The following is a 16981-nucleotide window of genomic DNA, read 5'->3' as shown; positions in this document are numbered from 1 at the left end:
AAAGATTTTATTTATTTATTCGACAGAGATAGAGACAGCCAGCGAGAGAGGGAACACAAGCAGGGGGAGTGGGAGAGGAAGAAGCAGGCACATAGCAGAAGAGCCTGATGTGGGGCTCGATCCCATAATGCCGGGATCACGCCCTGAGCCGAAGGCAGACGCTTAACTGCTGTGCCACCCAGGCGCCCCTATCTTTTGCCTTTAAAACATGACTTCCAAGGACCCTTTAAAAAGATCATGTGGAGAAAAAAAAAGAAAGGTTAAAGTCATAGAATGGGAAGAAAATTCTAAGTCCAAAACTTTCCCATCTTTTGTAGATAGGGTTCATTTAGACATCACATCAGGTAAACTTACCATCTTCAGTCTAACATCATCAGATGAAGATGAGTATAAAATTGAATCTCCAAGCATTAAAAATAATATCAAGTTCATTCTGTAGTGATTGAGCCTCTTCAATATCCAACACTAAATTGCACATTGACTGTTGAAGACATTACAGTCAATTGCAGGATCCTGGAATCTTACAAACTTATATAGACCTTATAAAGTACTCATGGAATTTTCTTCAGTACCGTGTAAAAATAGCTGTGATTCATCTGAAGTGTATATTAAGAAGGAAAATGATTTCTCATAGGAAATACAACCATTAGCAATCCATTATTCAAACAGACATCATCACTTGTTTTAGCAATCTGTGTCGCAGATGGTAATTCAAGTCACGGTTTTGTGATTATATCAGCAGTAATACTAGTAGGAATAGTAATTTTATTTTTGCTGCTTAGAAAAGGTTCTCTGAAATGTGGCAGAGAAACAGACAGAACCAACTCCAGTTGACTGGTACTACAAGCCAAAATCAAATGTATAGTAACTAAGTAATTCAAATAATGAAATGAATTTCTTCTGATTTACCATTCACGTATTACATCATCTTTGAGAAAATTTTGGAATTCTAACCTGAAGTAGTCCTTCATCAGAAGGTATTTTTTGGAAGAAATATCAACTAACAACCAGCGTTAGTATCTGTTCTATCACTGCATGTGACTGGCTGCTGTATATGACTATTGTCTCTCAATTTTTTATTACAAATTTTGTATCAGAGAGATGTAAACTTCTAAATATGTAAATAAATGCAAATATATACACTTTTAAAAGGTTCTAAAAAGTGCAACAAATAGTTGTGTGTGACTGGTTACTTTTTTAAAAAAGATTTATTTATTTTAGAGAGAGAGTGGGGGAGGGGCAGAAGGAAAGAGAAAGAAAGAGAGAGAAACTGAAACAGACTCCCCACTGGGCATGGAGCCCAATGTGGGGTTCCATCTCACAACCCTGAAATCATGACCTGAGCTGAAATTAAGAGTTAGACACTTAACCAGCTGAGCCACCCAGGTGCCCCATGACTGATTACTTTTGTGTAAAAACAAAATGAAAACAAAAATAAGAAAACTCTTTTGTGGGCTTTTGGGCCCCAAAATAGGATATAAGCCAGTGAAAAGGAAATAATGTTTGAATGAGTATATGTGTTCTTTGGGAGCATGAGACAAACACTCTAACAAATATTGGTTTTCCTGATGAATCTAAAAATCATCAGTGTCACATAAGAGCAATATCCCTGAGTTGTCTTGTAACTCTCTGAGAACAGGACATCTAAACATGCATTGGTTGTGTCTATCCACTACAGTTAGGATTTGGAGATGTTGTTAGCATTTACTTTGGACAATATCCTTTTTGGCAACTGTGTGTCAAGAACTATGAGAGGCATAAGTTTTTACCCTACTTGTAGGCTAACAATTTGATCTAAGTTTTATAGATGTTGGAAGAAGATACAAGACACCTGAGTCAGATATAAAAAGGATGGTTTCTTACTCATGCCACAGCAGGCAGCATGAACTTTTTTGCACTGGTTACCTTCAGTCCCCAAGTCCGATGCTAGTGATAAGAAGCACCACAGATGTATGAAATGCAGACAATGGGTCTGCATTACAATATAGGAAATTCCATTATTTTAAATGGACTTTTTAAATGGACAATTAGCAAACGTCCTCAGAGGGAAGTACTACCTTTATGTTCCTGAATAGCACATAAATATGCCCTCTGCTCCAGAGGGAAATACTATTTCTACTTTCTTCCAAGACTGTTTGTTATACAGTTAGCATTGAAAAATAGTTTGGAACAAAAGCTGTTAATGTCTCTAATCAGAATTCAGGTAGAAATATGAGACCTATAAAGAATTGTCTCCAAACAACAACAAGCTATTTCTAAAGATTTTTATGGAAATGCATAGGACTTATAATATCCAAAAGTATTTTGAAAAAGAATAACCATGCTGTAGGCCTTTATACTGTTAGTTTCCAAGACTTATCATAAACCAATAGCATTGAAAAAAGTATGGCATTGGCATAAAGATAGGCACATAGATCAATTTAGCAGAAAAGAGAATCCAGAAATAGACCCATTTGGATATAGTCAGATTGTCAGCAAAGGTGCAAAGCTAATTCAGTGGAGAAAAGACAATGTTATCAGAGATTGGTACTATAACAATTGGATAGCCATAAGTTAAAATAAATGATTGTCAATCCTTACATTAACCATATAAAAAAATTAAGTATTAATTGACATTAGACTTAAATGTAAGAGCTAATATTACAACATTTTTAGAAGAAAAAATAGGCAAAATTTAAGTGAATGTGGATTTGGTAAAAATATCTTAAATAGGTTGCAAAAATATGAAGTATAATAGACAAAATCAATAAATTGGACTTCATCCAAGTTAAAATACTTTGTTCTACTAAGGAAACTATCAGAAAAATAAAAATGAAGACACAGAACAGGAAAAAAATATCTGTGAAACATGTAACCATCACAGGGCTTGTAATTTGAATATATAAAGAACCCTTAAAAATCAATATGTGGTAAGCAAACAACACAATTATAATGGGCAAATATTAGAACAAACTCTTCATCCAAAAAGATAAATGGATGGCAACTAAACACACGAGAAGATGCTCAACATTATAAGTAGGGAAATGCTAGTTAAAACTAAAATGATATGCCACAGCACACCTATTAGAATGGCTCAAATTAAAAAGACTGACAATACTAGGGCTCCATGACTACATGATGTGAATATATGTGGTTATGGATATATGGAAACAGTTGTGCAATTTCTTAAAATGATAAACGTATACTTACCATACCGTTGCTCTTAAGCTTTTATCTAAAAGAAATGAAAGCATATGTCCACACAAAGTCTTGCACTTATAAATATTCTTAGCCTGTTTATTTCTAGTGGTCAAAAACTGGAAACATCTAGTAGACAGTAAAGGCATTAATTTTTCTGACATCCACCCTAGTGACATTTTTCTAGATATGTCTCCTGAGGCAAGAGAAACAAAAGCAAAAATAAACTATTGGGACTACATCAAAATAAAAAGTACAGCAAAGAAAACAACAAAACAAAGGCAACCTAATGAATGGGAGAAAATATTTGCAAATGATATATCTGATAAGAGGTTATTATCAAAAATGTACAAAGAACTTATACAACTCAACACCAAAAAAATAAAATAATCCAATTAAAAATGGGCAAAAGACATTACTACCCATCACCAGCCTATCCCATTCCCCCACCACCCTCCCCTCTGAAGCCCTCAGTTTGTTTCTCAGAGTCCATAGTCTCTCATGCTTCATTCCTCCTTCTGATTTCCCCCTGCCTTTCTTTATCCCTTTCTTCTCCTACCGATCTTCCTAGTACTTATGTTCCATAGATGAGAGAAACCATATGATAATTGTCTTTCTCCGCTTGACTTATTTCACTTAGCATTATCTCCTCCAGTCCTGTCCATGTTGCAGCAAATGTTGAGAAATTGTTCTTTTTTATAGCTGAGTAATATTCAATTGTATATATGGACCACATCTTCTTAAGCCATTAATCTGTTGAAGGGCACCTCGGCTCCTTCCACGATTTAGCTATTGTGGACAATGCTGCTATGAACATTGGGGTGCATATGGCCCTTCTCTTCACTACGTCTGTATCTTTGGGGTAGATACCCAGTAGTGCAATGGCTGGATCATAGGGTAGCTCAATTTTTAACTTTTTAAGGGACCTTCACGCTGTTTTCCAGAGTGGCTGTACCAACTTGCATTCCCACCAACAATGTAGGAGGGATCGCCTTTCTTGACATCCTCTCCAAAAATTGTTGTTTCTTCCCATGTCAATTTTTGCCATTCTAACTGGTGTGAGGTGGTATCACAGTGTGGTTTTGATTTGAATTTCCCTGATGGCTAATGATTTTGAACGTTTCTTCATGTGTCTGTTAGCCATTTGTATGTCTTCATTGGAAAAGTGTCTGTTCATATCTTCTGCCCATTTTATGATTTGTTTATTTGTTTCCCATGTATTGAGTTTCAGAAGTTCTTTGTAGATCTTGGATACCAGTCTTTTATCTGTAGCATCATTTGCAAATATATTCTCCCATTCTGTGGGCTTCCTCTTAGAGTTTTGACTGTTTCCTTGGCTGTGCAGAAGCTTTTTATCTTGATGAAGTCCCACAAGTTCATTTTATCTTTTGTTTCTCTTGCCTTGGAGATGTGTCATGAAAAATTTTGCTGTGGCTGATGTCGTAGAGGTTTCTGCCTTTGTTCTCCTATAGGATTTTGATGGATTCCTGTCTCACATCGAGGTCTTTCATCCGTTTGGAGTTGATCTTTATGTATGGTGTGAGAGAGTGGTCAAGTCTCATTCTTTTGCATGTAGCTGTCCAATTTTCCCAGCACCATTTATTGAAGAGACTGTCTTTTTTCCACCGGATGTTTTTTCCTGCTTTATCAAAGATTAGTTGCCCAAAGAGCCGATGGTCCATTCTTGGGTTTTCTATTCTGTTCCATTGGTCTATGTGTCTGTTTTTGTGCCAGTACCATGCTGTCTTGGTGATCACAACTTTGTAATACCACTTGAAATCCGGCATTGTGATGCCCCCAGCTTTGTTTTTTCTTTTCAACACTTCCTTGGCAATTCGTGGCCACTTCTGGTTCCACACAAATTTAAGGGGTGTTTGTTCTAGTTCTTTGAAAAATATCATTGGTATTTTGATCGGGATAGCATTGAAAGTGTAGATTGCTCTGGGTAGCATGGACATTTTAACTATGTTAATTCTTCTGATCCATGAGCTTGGAATATTTTTCATCTTTTTGTGTCTTCTTCAATGTCTTTCAAGAGTGATTTGTAATTTCTAGAATATTAATCCTTTACGTCTCTCATTAAGTTAATTCCAAGATAACGTATGATTTTTGGTGCTATTGTAAATGGAATGGATTCCCTAATTTCTCTTTCTTCAGTCTCATTGTTCATGTACAGAAATGCAACTGATTTCTGAGCATTGATTTTGTATCCCGCCACATTACTGAATTGCTGTATAACTTCTTTTTTTTTTTTCCTGTATAACTTCTAATAGTTTGGGAGTGGATTCTTTTGGGTTTTCCATATAGAGTATTATGTCATCTGCGAAGAGAGACAGTTTGACTTCTTCTTTTCTGATTTGGATACCTTTTATCCCTTTTTGTTGTCCGATTGCTGTTGCAAGGACCTCTAATACCATGTTGAATAATAATGGCGAGAGTGGGCATACTTGTCATGTTCCTGATCTTAAGGAAAAGGCTTCCAGCTTTTCCCCATTTAGAATGATATTTGCTGTAGGCTTTTCATAGATGGTTTTTATGAGATTGAGGAATGTACCCTCTATCCTTACACTCTGAAGGGTTTTAATCAGGAAAGGATGCTGTATTTTGTCAAAAGTTTTTTCTGCATCTATTGAGAGAATCATATGATTTTTGGCTTTTTTCTTGTTGATAAAATCTATGACACTGATATATTTGCGAATGTTGAACCACCCTTGCATCCCAGCGATGAAACCCACTTGCTCATGATGGATAATCCTTTAATGTACTTTTGGATCTCACTGGCAAGGATCTTGTTGGGAATTATGGCGTCCATATTCATTAGGGAAATCGGTCTGTAATTCTCCTTTTTGATGCGGTCTTTGCCTGGTTTGGGGATCAAGGTAATAATTGCCTCATAGAATGAGTTTGGTAGCTTTCTTTCTGTTTCTATTTTTTGAAATAGCTTCAGGAGAATAGGTATTAGTTCTTCTTTGAATGTTTGGTAGTATTCCCTGGGGAATCCATCAGGCCCTGTAGTTTTGCTTTTTGGAAGGTTTTTAATCACTGTTTCAATCTCTTCATAATTAATTGGTCTGTTTAAAAAATCAATTTCTTCCTGTTTCCGTCTTGGTAGTTTGTAAGTTTCCAGGAAGGCCTCCATGTCTTCCAGATTGCTTAATTTATTGGCATAAAGCTGTTCATAAATGTTTCTAATAATCCTTCCAATTTCATTGGTGTTGGTTGTGACCTCTCCTTTTTCATTCATAATTTTATTAATTTGGGTCCTTTCTCTATTCTTTTGGATATGTCTTGCCAGTGGTTTGTCTATTTTATTAATTCTTTCACAGAACCAGCCTCTAGTTCTGTTGATCTGGTCTACCATGTTCCTGGTTTCTAATTCATTGATCTCTGCTCTAATCCTGATCAACTTCCTCATGCATGGATTAGGCCTCTTCTTCTGTTGCTCTCACCTAAGTAGAAAATCAACAAAGAAACAAGAGCTTTGAATGCCATACTAGATGAGTTGGATCTCATAGAAATATATACAACACTACACCCCAGAACATAAGAATACTCATTTTATTCTAATGCCCATGGAACATTCTCAAGAATAGACCATGCTCTCGGTTATAAAACAGGTCTCAACCATTACCAAAAGACTGAAATTATTCCCTGCATATTCTCAGACCACAATGCTTTGAAATTGAAACTCAACCACAAGGAAAAAAATTGGAAGAAACTCAAATACTTGGAGGCTAAGAACCATCCTGCTCATGAATGATTCAATAAACCAGGAAATCAAAAATCAATTTAAACAATTTATGGAGACCAAGGAGAATGAAAACACAATGGTCCAAAACCGGTGGGACACTGCAAAGGCAGTCCTAAGGGGAAAATACAAAGCCATCCAAGCCTCACTCAAAAGAAGAGAAAAATCTAAAATGCAGTTTTTTATATTCTCACCTCTAGATTTTTATTCTTTTAAAAATTTTTTATTAATGTTACGTTAGTCACCATACAGTACATCGTTAGTTTTTGATATAGTGTTCCATGATTCATTGTTTGCATATAACACCCAGTTCTCCATGCAACACGTGCCCTCCTTAATACCCATCACTGGCCTAGCCGAATCCCCCATCCCCCCTGCTCTGAAGCCCTCAGTTTGTTTTCCAGAGTTTATAGTCTCTCATGGTTCATTCTCCCTTCTGTTTAGCCCCCCTTCTTTTTTCTATTCCTTCTCCTACCGATTTCCATGCTAATTCTTATTGTCCATACATGAGTGAAACCATATGATAATTGTCTTTTCTGCTTGACTTATTTCATTTAGCATAATTCCTCCAGTCCCATCCATTTTGCTGCAACTGTTGGGTAACTAAACACTTTTTAAAAAGTTTCAGATTTACATTTGTATCTCACCATTGCCAGAGTGGCATTTAAGAGAGCTGGACCAGGCAGCAGTTCCAACCAGCATTTACAGGACAAACTCCCTGTTCATACACAGGTCCTCATGTACAAGGTCTCAGGTTGCCTGGAATAAGAAGTGAATTCAGTCATATGTGTGAAAAGAAAGCTGTGGGCTGATTTGTGTTGTGTGGTTTCTGAGCCCAAGAGGTGAGCATGCTTAACACACTGGTAGTACTAGGAAGAGAGTACAAGTATACACGAATGAGCAATATTTAAAATATTTTTCTTCTGATTTAGTGTTATCTTACTCTATTAAATATAGGCAAACAGTATGGTGACTAAATTAACATAATAATAAAAATACAGGCACACAGAAAGAAAAAGCTTTTTTATTTATTTTTTATAATAATATTTTTATTATATTATGTGTAAAAAGCTTTTTTAAAAAAACTAAGATGTTTCTCCTCAATATCAGTTACAAGTCAATCACTACAGAATGGATTGCTTGCCACTTAAGAATGATAAAAATATGTACCCTTTTCTACTATCAATTTTTGTCCACTTTAGAGCCTAAAAGCAGTTGTGATAGTGTACAATGACACCACACACATTACGAATAATGGTAAATATATACACTTTGCAAGTAAGTCTAACACAGGAATCTTCTGCTCTGCTCCTCCATGGACAGGGCTCTGTTGGGAATGATTTTAAAGATTTTATTAATTTATTTGACAAAGATGGAGAGTGCGAGCAACCAAGAGCAGGGGAGCACCAGGCAGAGAGAGAGGAAGAAGCAGGCTCCCCACTGAGTAAGGAACCTGATGAGGGACTCCATGTGGGACTCCATGTGGGAATCGATCCCAGGACCCTGGGATCATGACCTAAGCCGAAAGCAGACAATTTACGATTAAGCCACCCAGTAGCCCCTGAGCATGATTTTAAATGAAATCCAAGCATCTTCTCTCCCCGTTTAGTTTAAGTGCAGCTACCAAGAATGAAGAGCAGCATTTAAGGTGTAAAGTACTCTATTCTCAAGGACAACACTATGGTGAGAGAGGCAATCTCACCATACCCCAAGGCTCTCCTTGCAGGTGGAGCAGACAAGCCCTGGGTAGGACTAGAATGCAGGGCTCACAGGCTCTCTGCCCTAGCCCCATGCCAACCCTTTGTGCCAGAGTCTGGGTTTTGCAGCAAAACTCAGTTCAGGCCAGGGAATCCTGGGTCCACCAAGAACCCTAAGTGATCTACTAAACCACCTGCAAAGGCCAGTCCTGCTGCTTTAATCATTAATTTACCAGAGAAATAACAGGATGATACTATTCCTTGGGTGAGCTAACAATAACCTTGGCAGGTAGGTTGCCTGCTATTCATGCACCCTAAGAATAGAAGTGAATCCCTTAAACTGTTAAAGGACATGAAGCCAATTGTTATTTTTTTAATTTTTTAAACATTTTATTTCTTTATTTATTTGAGAGAGAGAGGGACAGAGAGAGAGAGAGAGAGAGAGAGCATGAGCAGGGGGAGGGGCAGAGGCAGAGGGAGAAGCAGACTCCCCGCTAAGCAGGAAGCCCAATGCAGGGCTCAATCCCAGGACCCTGAGATCATGACCTGAGTCTAAGGCAGACGCTCAACCGACTGAGCCACCCAGGCGTCCCTGAAGCCAATTATTAATGTATTGCCTCTCCACTCTAAATTCACCCCTCAAAACATGCTCTCTGATCATAGATGAATTTTTTAAGTATCTCTCCTTAAAAGTGAACACAATGTTATACTCTCCCAGTAGAAGACATTGGAGGGGCATTGAAGGAGGAAGTGCCTGTGACTTCTGGTTCTTAGGAGTGTAGCTGTGAAGATACCCTCAGTGCTCGGCTCCAGGCATGAGCCAAGAACAACTGTCTTCATCCAATGTGTGATCCTGATGTGGCCTGAGGATCAGCTCTCTGTGGCCCTCTTCATAGGTACATCCACTGGTACATCATACCAGGTTTGGTATCATCCAAACCACTTGCCCCCTTATTTCCCTCTGCTTCCTTGCTCTCCTGCCCCACCCCCCAACAACTACTCTTCTGTAGTTCTCCCAGTGCTGCAGCCTTCCCCAAAACAAGGCCCTTCTGATCCTATGTGAAATTTTAGGGCATTTTTAGCTCCAGGTCTGCAACTCCACAAGCACCCCTATTCTTACTACACACCCACACACTGGCCACTAGCTGTGGCTTGTCCACACAGATGTATTCAGAGGGTTGCTTCCTGCTTGCCCTGCAACTGTAGACCGGCTCTGGTTTTGTAAACCAGCTCTGGCACCCACAAACCAGCAAACTTCTTTGTCATCCAGTAGGTTCTCCTACACCTTCTCCAGTGAGGTGTGAACTCCAGCCTTGGAGAGGGGCCCACACTCAAAATTTGTCTTTCCTTGGGCACTCTCCCACAGCCCTAGAATACCACATATAGGAAATAACATATCCTATATATTGTGCATTTTTCGTAGTTAATAATTCCTTATCTTAAATCTTATGTTTATGTTAGACTTCCTTTTTCCACTGTGCACTTAATACACCCTGCTTGGATTCAGATTGCTACAGAACCCATGTATAACAAATACCATTCTTAGAATTACTGATACCTTTCTCTTTGAGAGCTGCATCAAATAAAGACTTCCGCTATCACTGAGAGAGAGAGCAGTAAGGGAAAAGAAAGGAATGAAAACCTTGGAAAGGAAGAAGTAAGACTGGCATTATTTGCAGATGTTATGATTCTGTACCTTAAATCCTACAAGTATGTACAGACAAGTTGTTGGAATCAACAAAAGAGTTTAGACATTTGTAGCATAAAAAATCAATATACAAAAGCCATTTGCATTCTATTTACCAGCAACAAATTTAGAAAATGAAAATTTCAAAGAAGGTATTTGCAAAATATGAAGTACCTAGGACAAAATGTCCTCTTACAGAAAAAAAAATACAAAATATTATGGGGACACATTAGAGAAAGGTTTTTTTTTTATTATTATTAAAAGGAAAGACAGACCATATCAATGAATCAAACATTCAATATTGAAAAGAAGGCAAATGTAAAAGTTCAACACAATCTTTATTAGATATCCCAAAGAGTTTTGGTTTAAATTTTTCTGATGAATTGATCACTTAAATGGAGTCAAAACGGGCCAAATAGAACCAAGACACTTTGAAGAACAAGGAAGAATTGACAGGCCTTATTCAAATATCAAGATTGGCTTTAGACCTGTGGTAATTAACACTGGTATACGGTGTTTCAAATACACAGATTAATAGGGCCATGGTACTTACTAGAGGGTATAGAAACTAGTCTATACATAGGTAGATACTTGACACATGTGGCACTGGAAATCAGTTGGAAAAGAGCAGACTTTTCAATGAGTGGTTTACTGAGACAATTGGATACCCAAATTAGAAACAAACAAATAAACAGAACCCTACTCAGCACCATACACAAACATCACTTACAGGTGGACTAAGACCTGAATGTGAAAGGCAAAACCAAAATATTTTAGAAGACAATATAAAACATAGAAAATATTTTCATGACCTTAATGCAGGGACAGATTTCTTAAAACAGGAAATCACTAACTATAAGGAAGAGAATGGTAAATTTGACTGCATTATAATTAAGATCTGTTCACAGAGCACAGCATAAAGCAAGTGAAAATACAAGCAAAGAGCAAGGGAATTTTTTTGGCCACACATATAACCACCAATGCACTGGTATTTAAAGCATATAAAGAACTCATTAAATCAGTAAGTACAAGACTGAAAATAGAATAGAAAAATGGGCAAAATATTTGAATTTGGACAGTCTATTTCTTGAACTTGGTCCTACTTACATGAGTGTTTGTTTTTATAAATTATCTAAACCTGCGGATATGGTTTATGCACTCCTCTATATCTCAGATTTTTAAAATGGCTTCCTTCAAAAAAAGTAATAGAAGGAAAATATGTGAAGTAAGAATTTTGATGAGGTTTCGATTGTTAGGGATGAAAAACTTGTTCTTCCTATCAAGAGATCATCAAGTGTCTATTTCATTAAATCAAGGGAAAGTGGGGATTGTTTAAACTATATGCACCCCATAATCTAGTCATCACTCTAAACCTTTCTCTTGCTAGATATTTCACCCTATATTCATATCATTTCCCAAATCACAGATGATAGGCAAGTCGTAAGATCATCATCATCATTAAAAAAAATCATTAGGCATCACAGGCCAAATCCATTACAGTGAGATTGGGTCACCACACTGAAAGGCAAGCAGGCACACCAGCACTATTGAACATATGTGTATTGAACATATGTGTATTTTTCTCAGCAGAGTCCATAATAGTGACTTAGAATATAACCTTATCACATTTAATTGGTACACCTGTCCAGAGACCTCCATGTGCTAGAGAATCTAGAGTTAGCTGAGGAATGTTTTGAGGAATGCTCTGGGAATTGGACATGACATTTACCACAGTGTAATGGCAAAGAGTTGGTTTAGGTTGTGCACCGTCTTGGAAGAGCCCAGGGGTGGGGTGGGTTTTCCAGGATTCAGTACAAACTGTTTCATCTTCCAGGCTTTGCACTTCTAGGCTGAACAGTGGTAATCTGTTTTGGCCCCACCTCTTACTCATTCTAATTTCTGTATCAGCAGGCAAAAATAAATAAATAAATAAATAAATAAATAAATAAATAAATAAATAAATAAATAAAACTATAAAACAAATTTTCCTGAGGACCTTGGTCAAGACAGTTCTGGATATGGAAGTTGCCCCGGGGCGGGGGGGAAGGACATCGTTTTCAGCAGAATTTGCTAGCACTATTGTACTTTAATGTTGACACATAGTATATTGTCCCAGGAATTTTCTCTCATTGGATTGATAAATCCAGCCCGCCAGCCAGGAAACAATTTTTAAAAAGCACCACGCTTACCACTGGGACGGAGTGAGGGTGTTTATTTTGGTATACAGAGTGATGTACAGATTTAAGTTGCATTTAGCAGATAGATTGCTAGATATTCCAGCACCATTTACCAAATGAACTTTCATTTCCCCATTATCTGGGAAGACGTCCTTGATTTCCTACAAATATTGAATGTAGAACTTATTTGTGCATACCAGACTCTGCCTCTGGGCTTTCTATTCTGTTCCAGAGACCCAGTACCAGAATATTTAAATCACTGTGTCGTTAAACACGTTTTAATATCTGATAGGACCAGTTTCTGCGCATTGCACATTTTTTTTTTTTTTCCTTTCAGGAACATGTTCGGGCCCGCGGTAGGGGGCGGGGTCGCGCCTCCTCCGCGGCTCTGGTTCCAGCCGAGCCTCACCGACGCGGAGATGGAAAGCCCGAGGCTGCTCCCGCCTCGAGGGACGCGACAGAGCGGCGGTGCTGGCAGCCCCGCGGGCGGCAGCCGGTTCCACGGCGGCCCTGACCCACGGGCTAGCCAGGTCCCTGCGCGCCGCCTCCTGCTGCTCCGGGGCCCCCAAGATGGCGGGCCCGGGAGGCGGCGCGAGGAGGCCCGCGCGGCCTCACGGGGCCCGGGCCTGAGCCCGTTGGCGCCGAGGTCGGATCACGCTGGCGGCGGCGGCGGCGGCGACTTCTTCCTGGTGCTGCTGGACCCGGTGGGTGGCGATGTGGAGACCCCGGGCGCCGGCCAGGCCCCAGGGCCTGTATGGAGGGAGGAGGCCGAGTCGGTCCCACAGCTCCAGCAGGGTGAGAGTGGCGCGAACCCCGCGGGCCGCCAGGCGCTAGGCCCCTGCTGCCTGTCCGCAGTCCCCGCCCCAGCCCCGGCTGAGAACCCGGTCCCCGCCCCGGGCCTGGGACCCGCCTCGGCCTTCACCGGCACCGTCACCATCCACAACCAAAACCTGCTGTTGCGCTTCGAGAACGGTGTCCTCACCCTGGCCACGCCCCCGCCGCCAGCCTGGGAGCCTGGGGTCGCGCCTGCCCCTCAGCCTGGGGGTCTGATGGCTCAGCAAGCGGGGGTCCCGCACGCAGCGCAGCCCAGCGACTGCCCCGAGCTGCCGCCCGACCTCCTGCTGGCCGAGCCGGCTGAACCGGCGCCCACCCCAGCGCCTGAGGAGGAGGCAGAGGGCCGGGCCGCAGCCGAGAGTCCCCGCAGGCCGCTGGGCCCAGGCCCGGGCGTGGTGCTGTACCTGTGTCCCGAGGCGCAGTGCGGACAAACCTTCGCCAAGAAGCACCAGCTGAAGGTGCACCTGCTGACTCACAGCAGCAGCCAGGGCCAGCGGCCCTTCAAGTGCCCCCTGGGCGGCTGTGGCTGGACTTTCACCACCTCCTACAAGCTCAAGAGGCACCTGCAGTCTCACGACAAACTGCGGCCCTTTGGCTGCCCTGCGGAGGGCTGTGGCAAGAGCTTCACCACGGTGTATAACCTCAAGGCGCACATGAAGGGCCATGAGCAGGAGAACTCGTTCAAATGCGAGGTGTGCGAGGAGAGCTTCCCCACTCAGGCCAAACTCAGCGCCCACCAGCGCAGCCATTTCGAGCCCGAGAGGCCATACCAGTGCGCGTTTTCCGGCTGCAAGAAGACGTTTATCACAGTGAGTGCCCTGTTTTCCCATAACCGTGCCCATTTCAGGGAACAGGAACTCTTTTCCTGCTCTTTTCCTGGCTGCAGCAAACAGTACGACAAGGCTTGTCGCCTGAAAATTCACCTGCGGAGCCACACCGGTGAGAGACCTTTCCTTTGTGACTTTGACGGCTGTGGCTGGAACTTCACCAGCATGTCCAAACTCTTAAGGCACAAAAGGAAGCACGAGGATGACCGGAGGTTCATGTGCCCTGTGGAAGGCTGTGGGAAATCTTTCACAAGGGCTGAACATCTGAAAGGCCACAGCATAACCCACCTGGGCACAAAGCCTTTTGTGTGCCCTGTGGAAGGCTGCTGCGCCAGGTTCTCTGCTCGCAGTAGTCTCTACATTCACTCCAAGAAACACTTGCAGGACGTGGACACTTGGAAAAGCCGTTGCCCAGTCTCTACTTGTAATAAACTCTTCACATCCAAGCACAGCATGAAGACCCACATGGCCAAAAGGCACAACCTCGGCCAGGATCTCTTAGCTCAGCTAGAAGCTGCAAATTCTCTTACACCCAGCAGTGAACTTACCAGCCAGGGACAGAGTGATCTCAGTGATGCAGAGCTAGTGTCTCTCTTCTCTGATGTGCCTGGCAGTAGTTCTGCTACAGTGCTGGACACAGCACTGGTGAACTCTGGAATCTTGACTATTGATGTGGCTTCTGTGAGTTCAACTCTGGCAGGGAGCCTCCCTGCTAATAATAATAATCCTTTAGGGCAGGCTGTGGACCCTCGGGCCTTGATGGCCACCAGTGACCTTCCTCAAAGTCTGGATACCTCTCTTTTTTTTGGAACGACAGCCTCTGGTTTTCAGCAGAGTCCCTTAGATATGGATGATGTCCCAAGTCTGACTGTGGGGCCATTGGCATCTCTGGGCTCTTCGGGTATGAAAAACTCGAGTCAAGAGCCCCAAGCTCTGACCCCTAGCAGTAAGCTAACAGTGGACACAGATGCCCTGACTCCTTCAAGCACCCTTTGTGAAAACAGTGTCTCAGAACTACTGCCGCCAACCAAAGCAGAATGGAATGTACATCCTGACTCCGACTTCTTTGGACAGGAGGAAGAAACCCAGTTTGGATTCTCCAATCCAGCAGGAAACCACGGTTCTCAGAAAGAAACAGATCTTATCACAGTGACTGGCAGCTCGTTTTTGGTATGAACTATTAATTCATTGCCATGTGGCTTATTCTTATGAATTACACTCAATTTTTAGGACATTCTGGACTAAATGTTTAAATGCAGTCATTTCTTATAGGTTTGAAAAAGAACAACGCCCTGGGCTATAAGTTTGGAGATTTAAATTATGATCTTGACTCTGGAACTGTCAAGTTGTGTGACCCTGAGCAAGTCACTTAACCTATCTGAGCCTTAATTTCCTTATTTATAAAATGAGGTGGTTTGAATAGCTTGTTTCTAAGGTCTTTTCAGCTCTGTATTTAATGATTTTGTGCTCTTTCTTGAAAATTTTAAGAAATCTTACCATGATTAACTATTGCATGTGCTTATAATGTAATGAAAATGCATTGAGAGTTAATGATCAGAGAATGTGGAACTGGTGTTTAACTTTAAAATTTGAATGGAAATTTTATAGACTGTCAAAATATTTCTAAAATCTAGTGTTAGAGCTTAAAAAAAGGAAGCTAAAAATATGGGTTACTTCTGTTTACCTCCTTATCTTTCAAGCTGCTTCTTATTTTTTTTTTAATGGAAGGCTGTGTTTGTGAAAAGTGCCAGAGCTTTGATATGACTCAGACCCAGAAATATTGATGTTGTGGTGTTGAATAAGTGGCCTTATATAAGTCATTTAGCATCAGTAAGCCTCAGTTCCCTAGCTGTAAAATGGTCTTTATAATGTACACATACCTGGTGCATTGTAGACTTATTTTTCTATACTAGGAATTAATTTTGGGGGTAGAATGTTATGTGCTTTGGCATGCTTTAGTGAATCTTTTCACCCCTCCTGCCCCTCTCATTCTTTCCTCAAAGAGGACAAGTTAACATAATTCAATGTGACATTTGTGCAGGCAATAAAGGTTTATGAAGGTTAAGAAGCAGGGAAGGGAATATCTTTATTCCACAAATTAACAAGGATTTTTTTCCAAACAATGCGTGTATAACATTGCCCCTAGGTCCGTTAGTCCAAATTATAGTATTTTTGCTCTGCATTCAAAGCCAACCCATAGGGTGAATATATAGAGCCTGTGATTCCAAGAAAATCTGGGAATGGATCAGAGTGACATTTTCTTCTTCTGTGTCCCAGAGAGCTCATTGCTTGCCTTCTCCCTGAGTTGGAATGAGAGGTTTCATTTGCTTTTTGAGTAAATATTATCTGTCTTACACGAGTGTAGCATTTTATAGTTTATGTAGCACTTTCACAACTTATATTTGAGTCTCACAATATTGTGAGATAGTTGTGGCAACGTTTTAACTATAACTTATGTTAAAAATTAAAATTTACCTAACACATTATAAATGAATTTTATTTTATATATATATGTATATATATATATGAGTGTGTGTGTGTGTATATATATATAGTCCCATTTTATTCTTCTGAGTTTCATGATCACTTTTGTTTATAACCACTTTTTTCTGTTCCCCTGTAATTGATATCTGTTCCTTTCTGCCAGCTCTACTCTTTCTCCAACCTATTCTCTAACGTGCATATCAGTTTATGTCATGATCTCTTCTTTTTAAACTTTAATTAGGTCATTTTCATGGTCACCATCTCTCAGCCATTCCCCTCATGGCCCGTTTTTCAGTCACAATATTTATTGCAAGTGTGTGCAGTACAAAATTATTTTCTGGATTTAGGTG

General features: G+C 40.6%; 1 protein-coding gene and 1 pseudogene across 1 annotated transcript; both read left to right on the top strand.

Moving 5' to 3' along the window:
• The first annotated feature begins 208 nt into the window (after window positions 1-208).
• Window positions 209-834, top strand: LOC123778456 (lymphocyte function-associated antigen 3-like; annotated as a pseudogene).
• An 11986-nt stretch (window positions 835-12820) lies between these two features.
• Window positions 12821-16081, top strand: LOC148106946 (zinc finger X-linked protein ZXDB-like). The gene has a single exon (XM_087860340.1). It carries the CDS (start codon window positions 12828-12830, stop codon window positions 15321-15323), a length of 2496 nt encoding a protein of 831 aa, XP_087716466.1. The 5' UTR covers window positions 12821-12827; the 3' UTR covers window positions 15324-16081.
• Window positions 16082-16981: the final 900 nt, after the last annotated feature.

The sequence above is a fragment of the Ursus americanus genome, chromosome X (assembly GCF_024610735.1).
Source record: "Ursus americanus isolate L20-20 chromosome X, mUrsAme1.1.p, whole genome shotgun sequence".
In the NCBI taxonomy this organism is placed as follows: domain Eukaryota; kingdom Metazoa; phylum Chordata; class Mammalia; order Carnivora; family Ursidae; genus Ursus; species Ursus americanus.
Note: the sequence above shows the minus strand (reverse complement) of the source record. Positions and strands in the feature narration are given on the sequence as shown.

Coding starts and splice junctions, on each gene's coding strand:
- LOC148106946 (XM_087860340.1), top strand. CDS start 12,828: ATGTTCGGGCCCGCGGTAGGGGGCGGGGTCGCGCCTCCTCCGCGGCTC.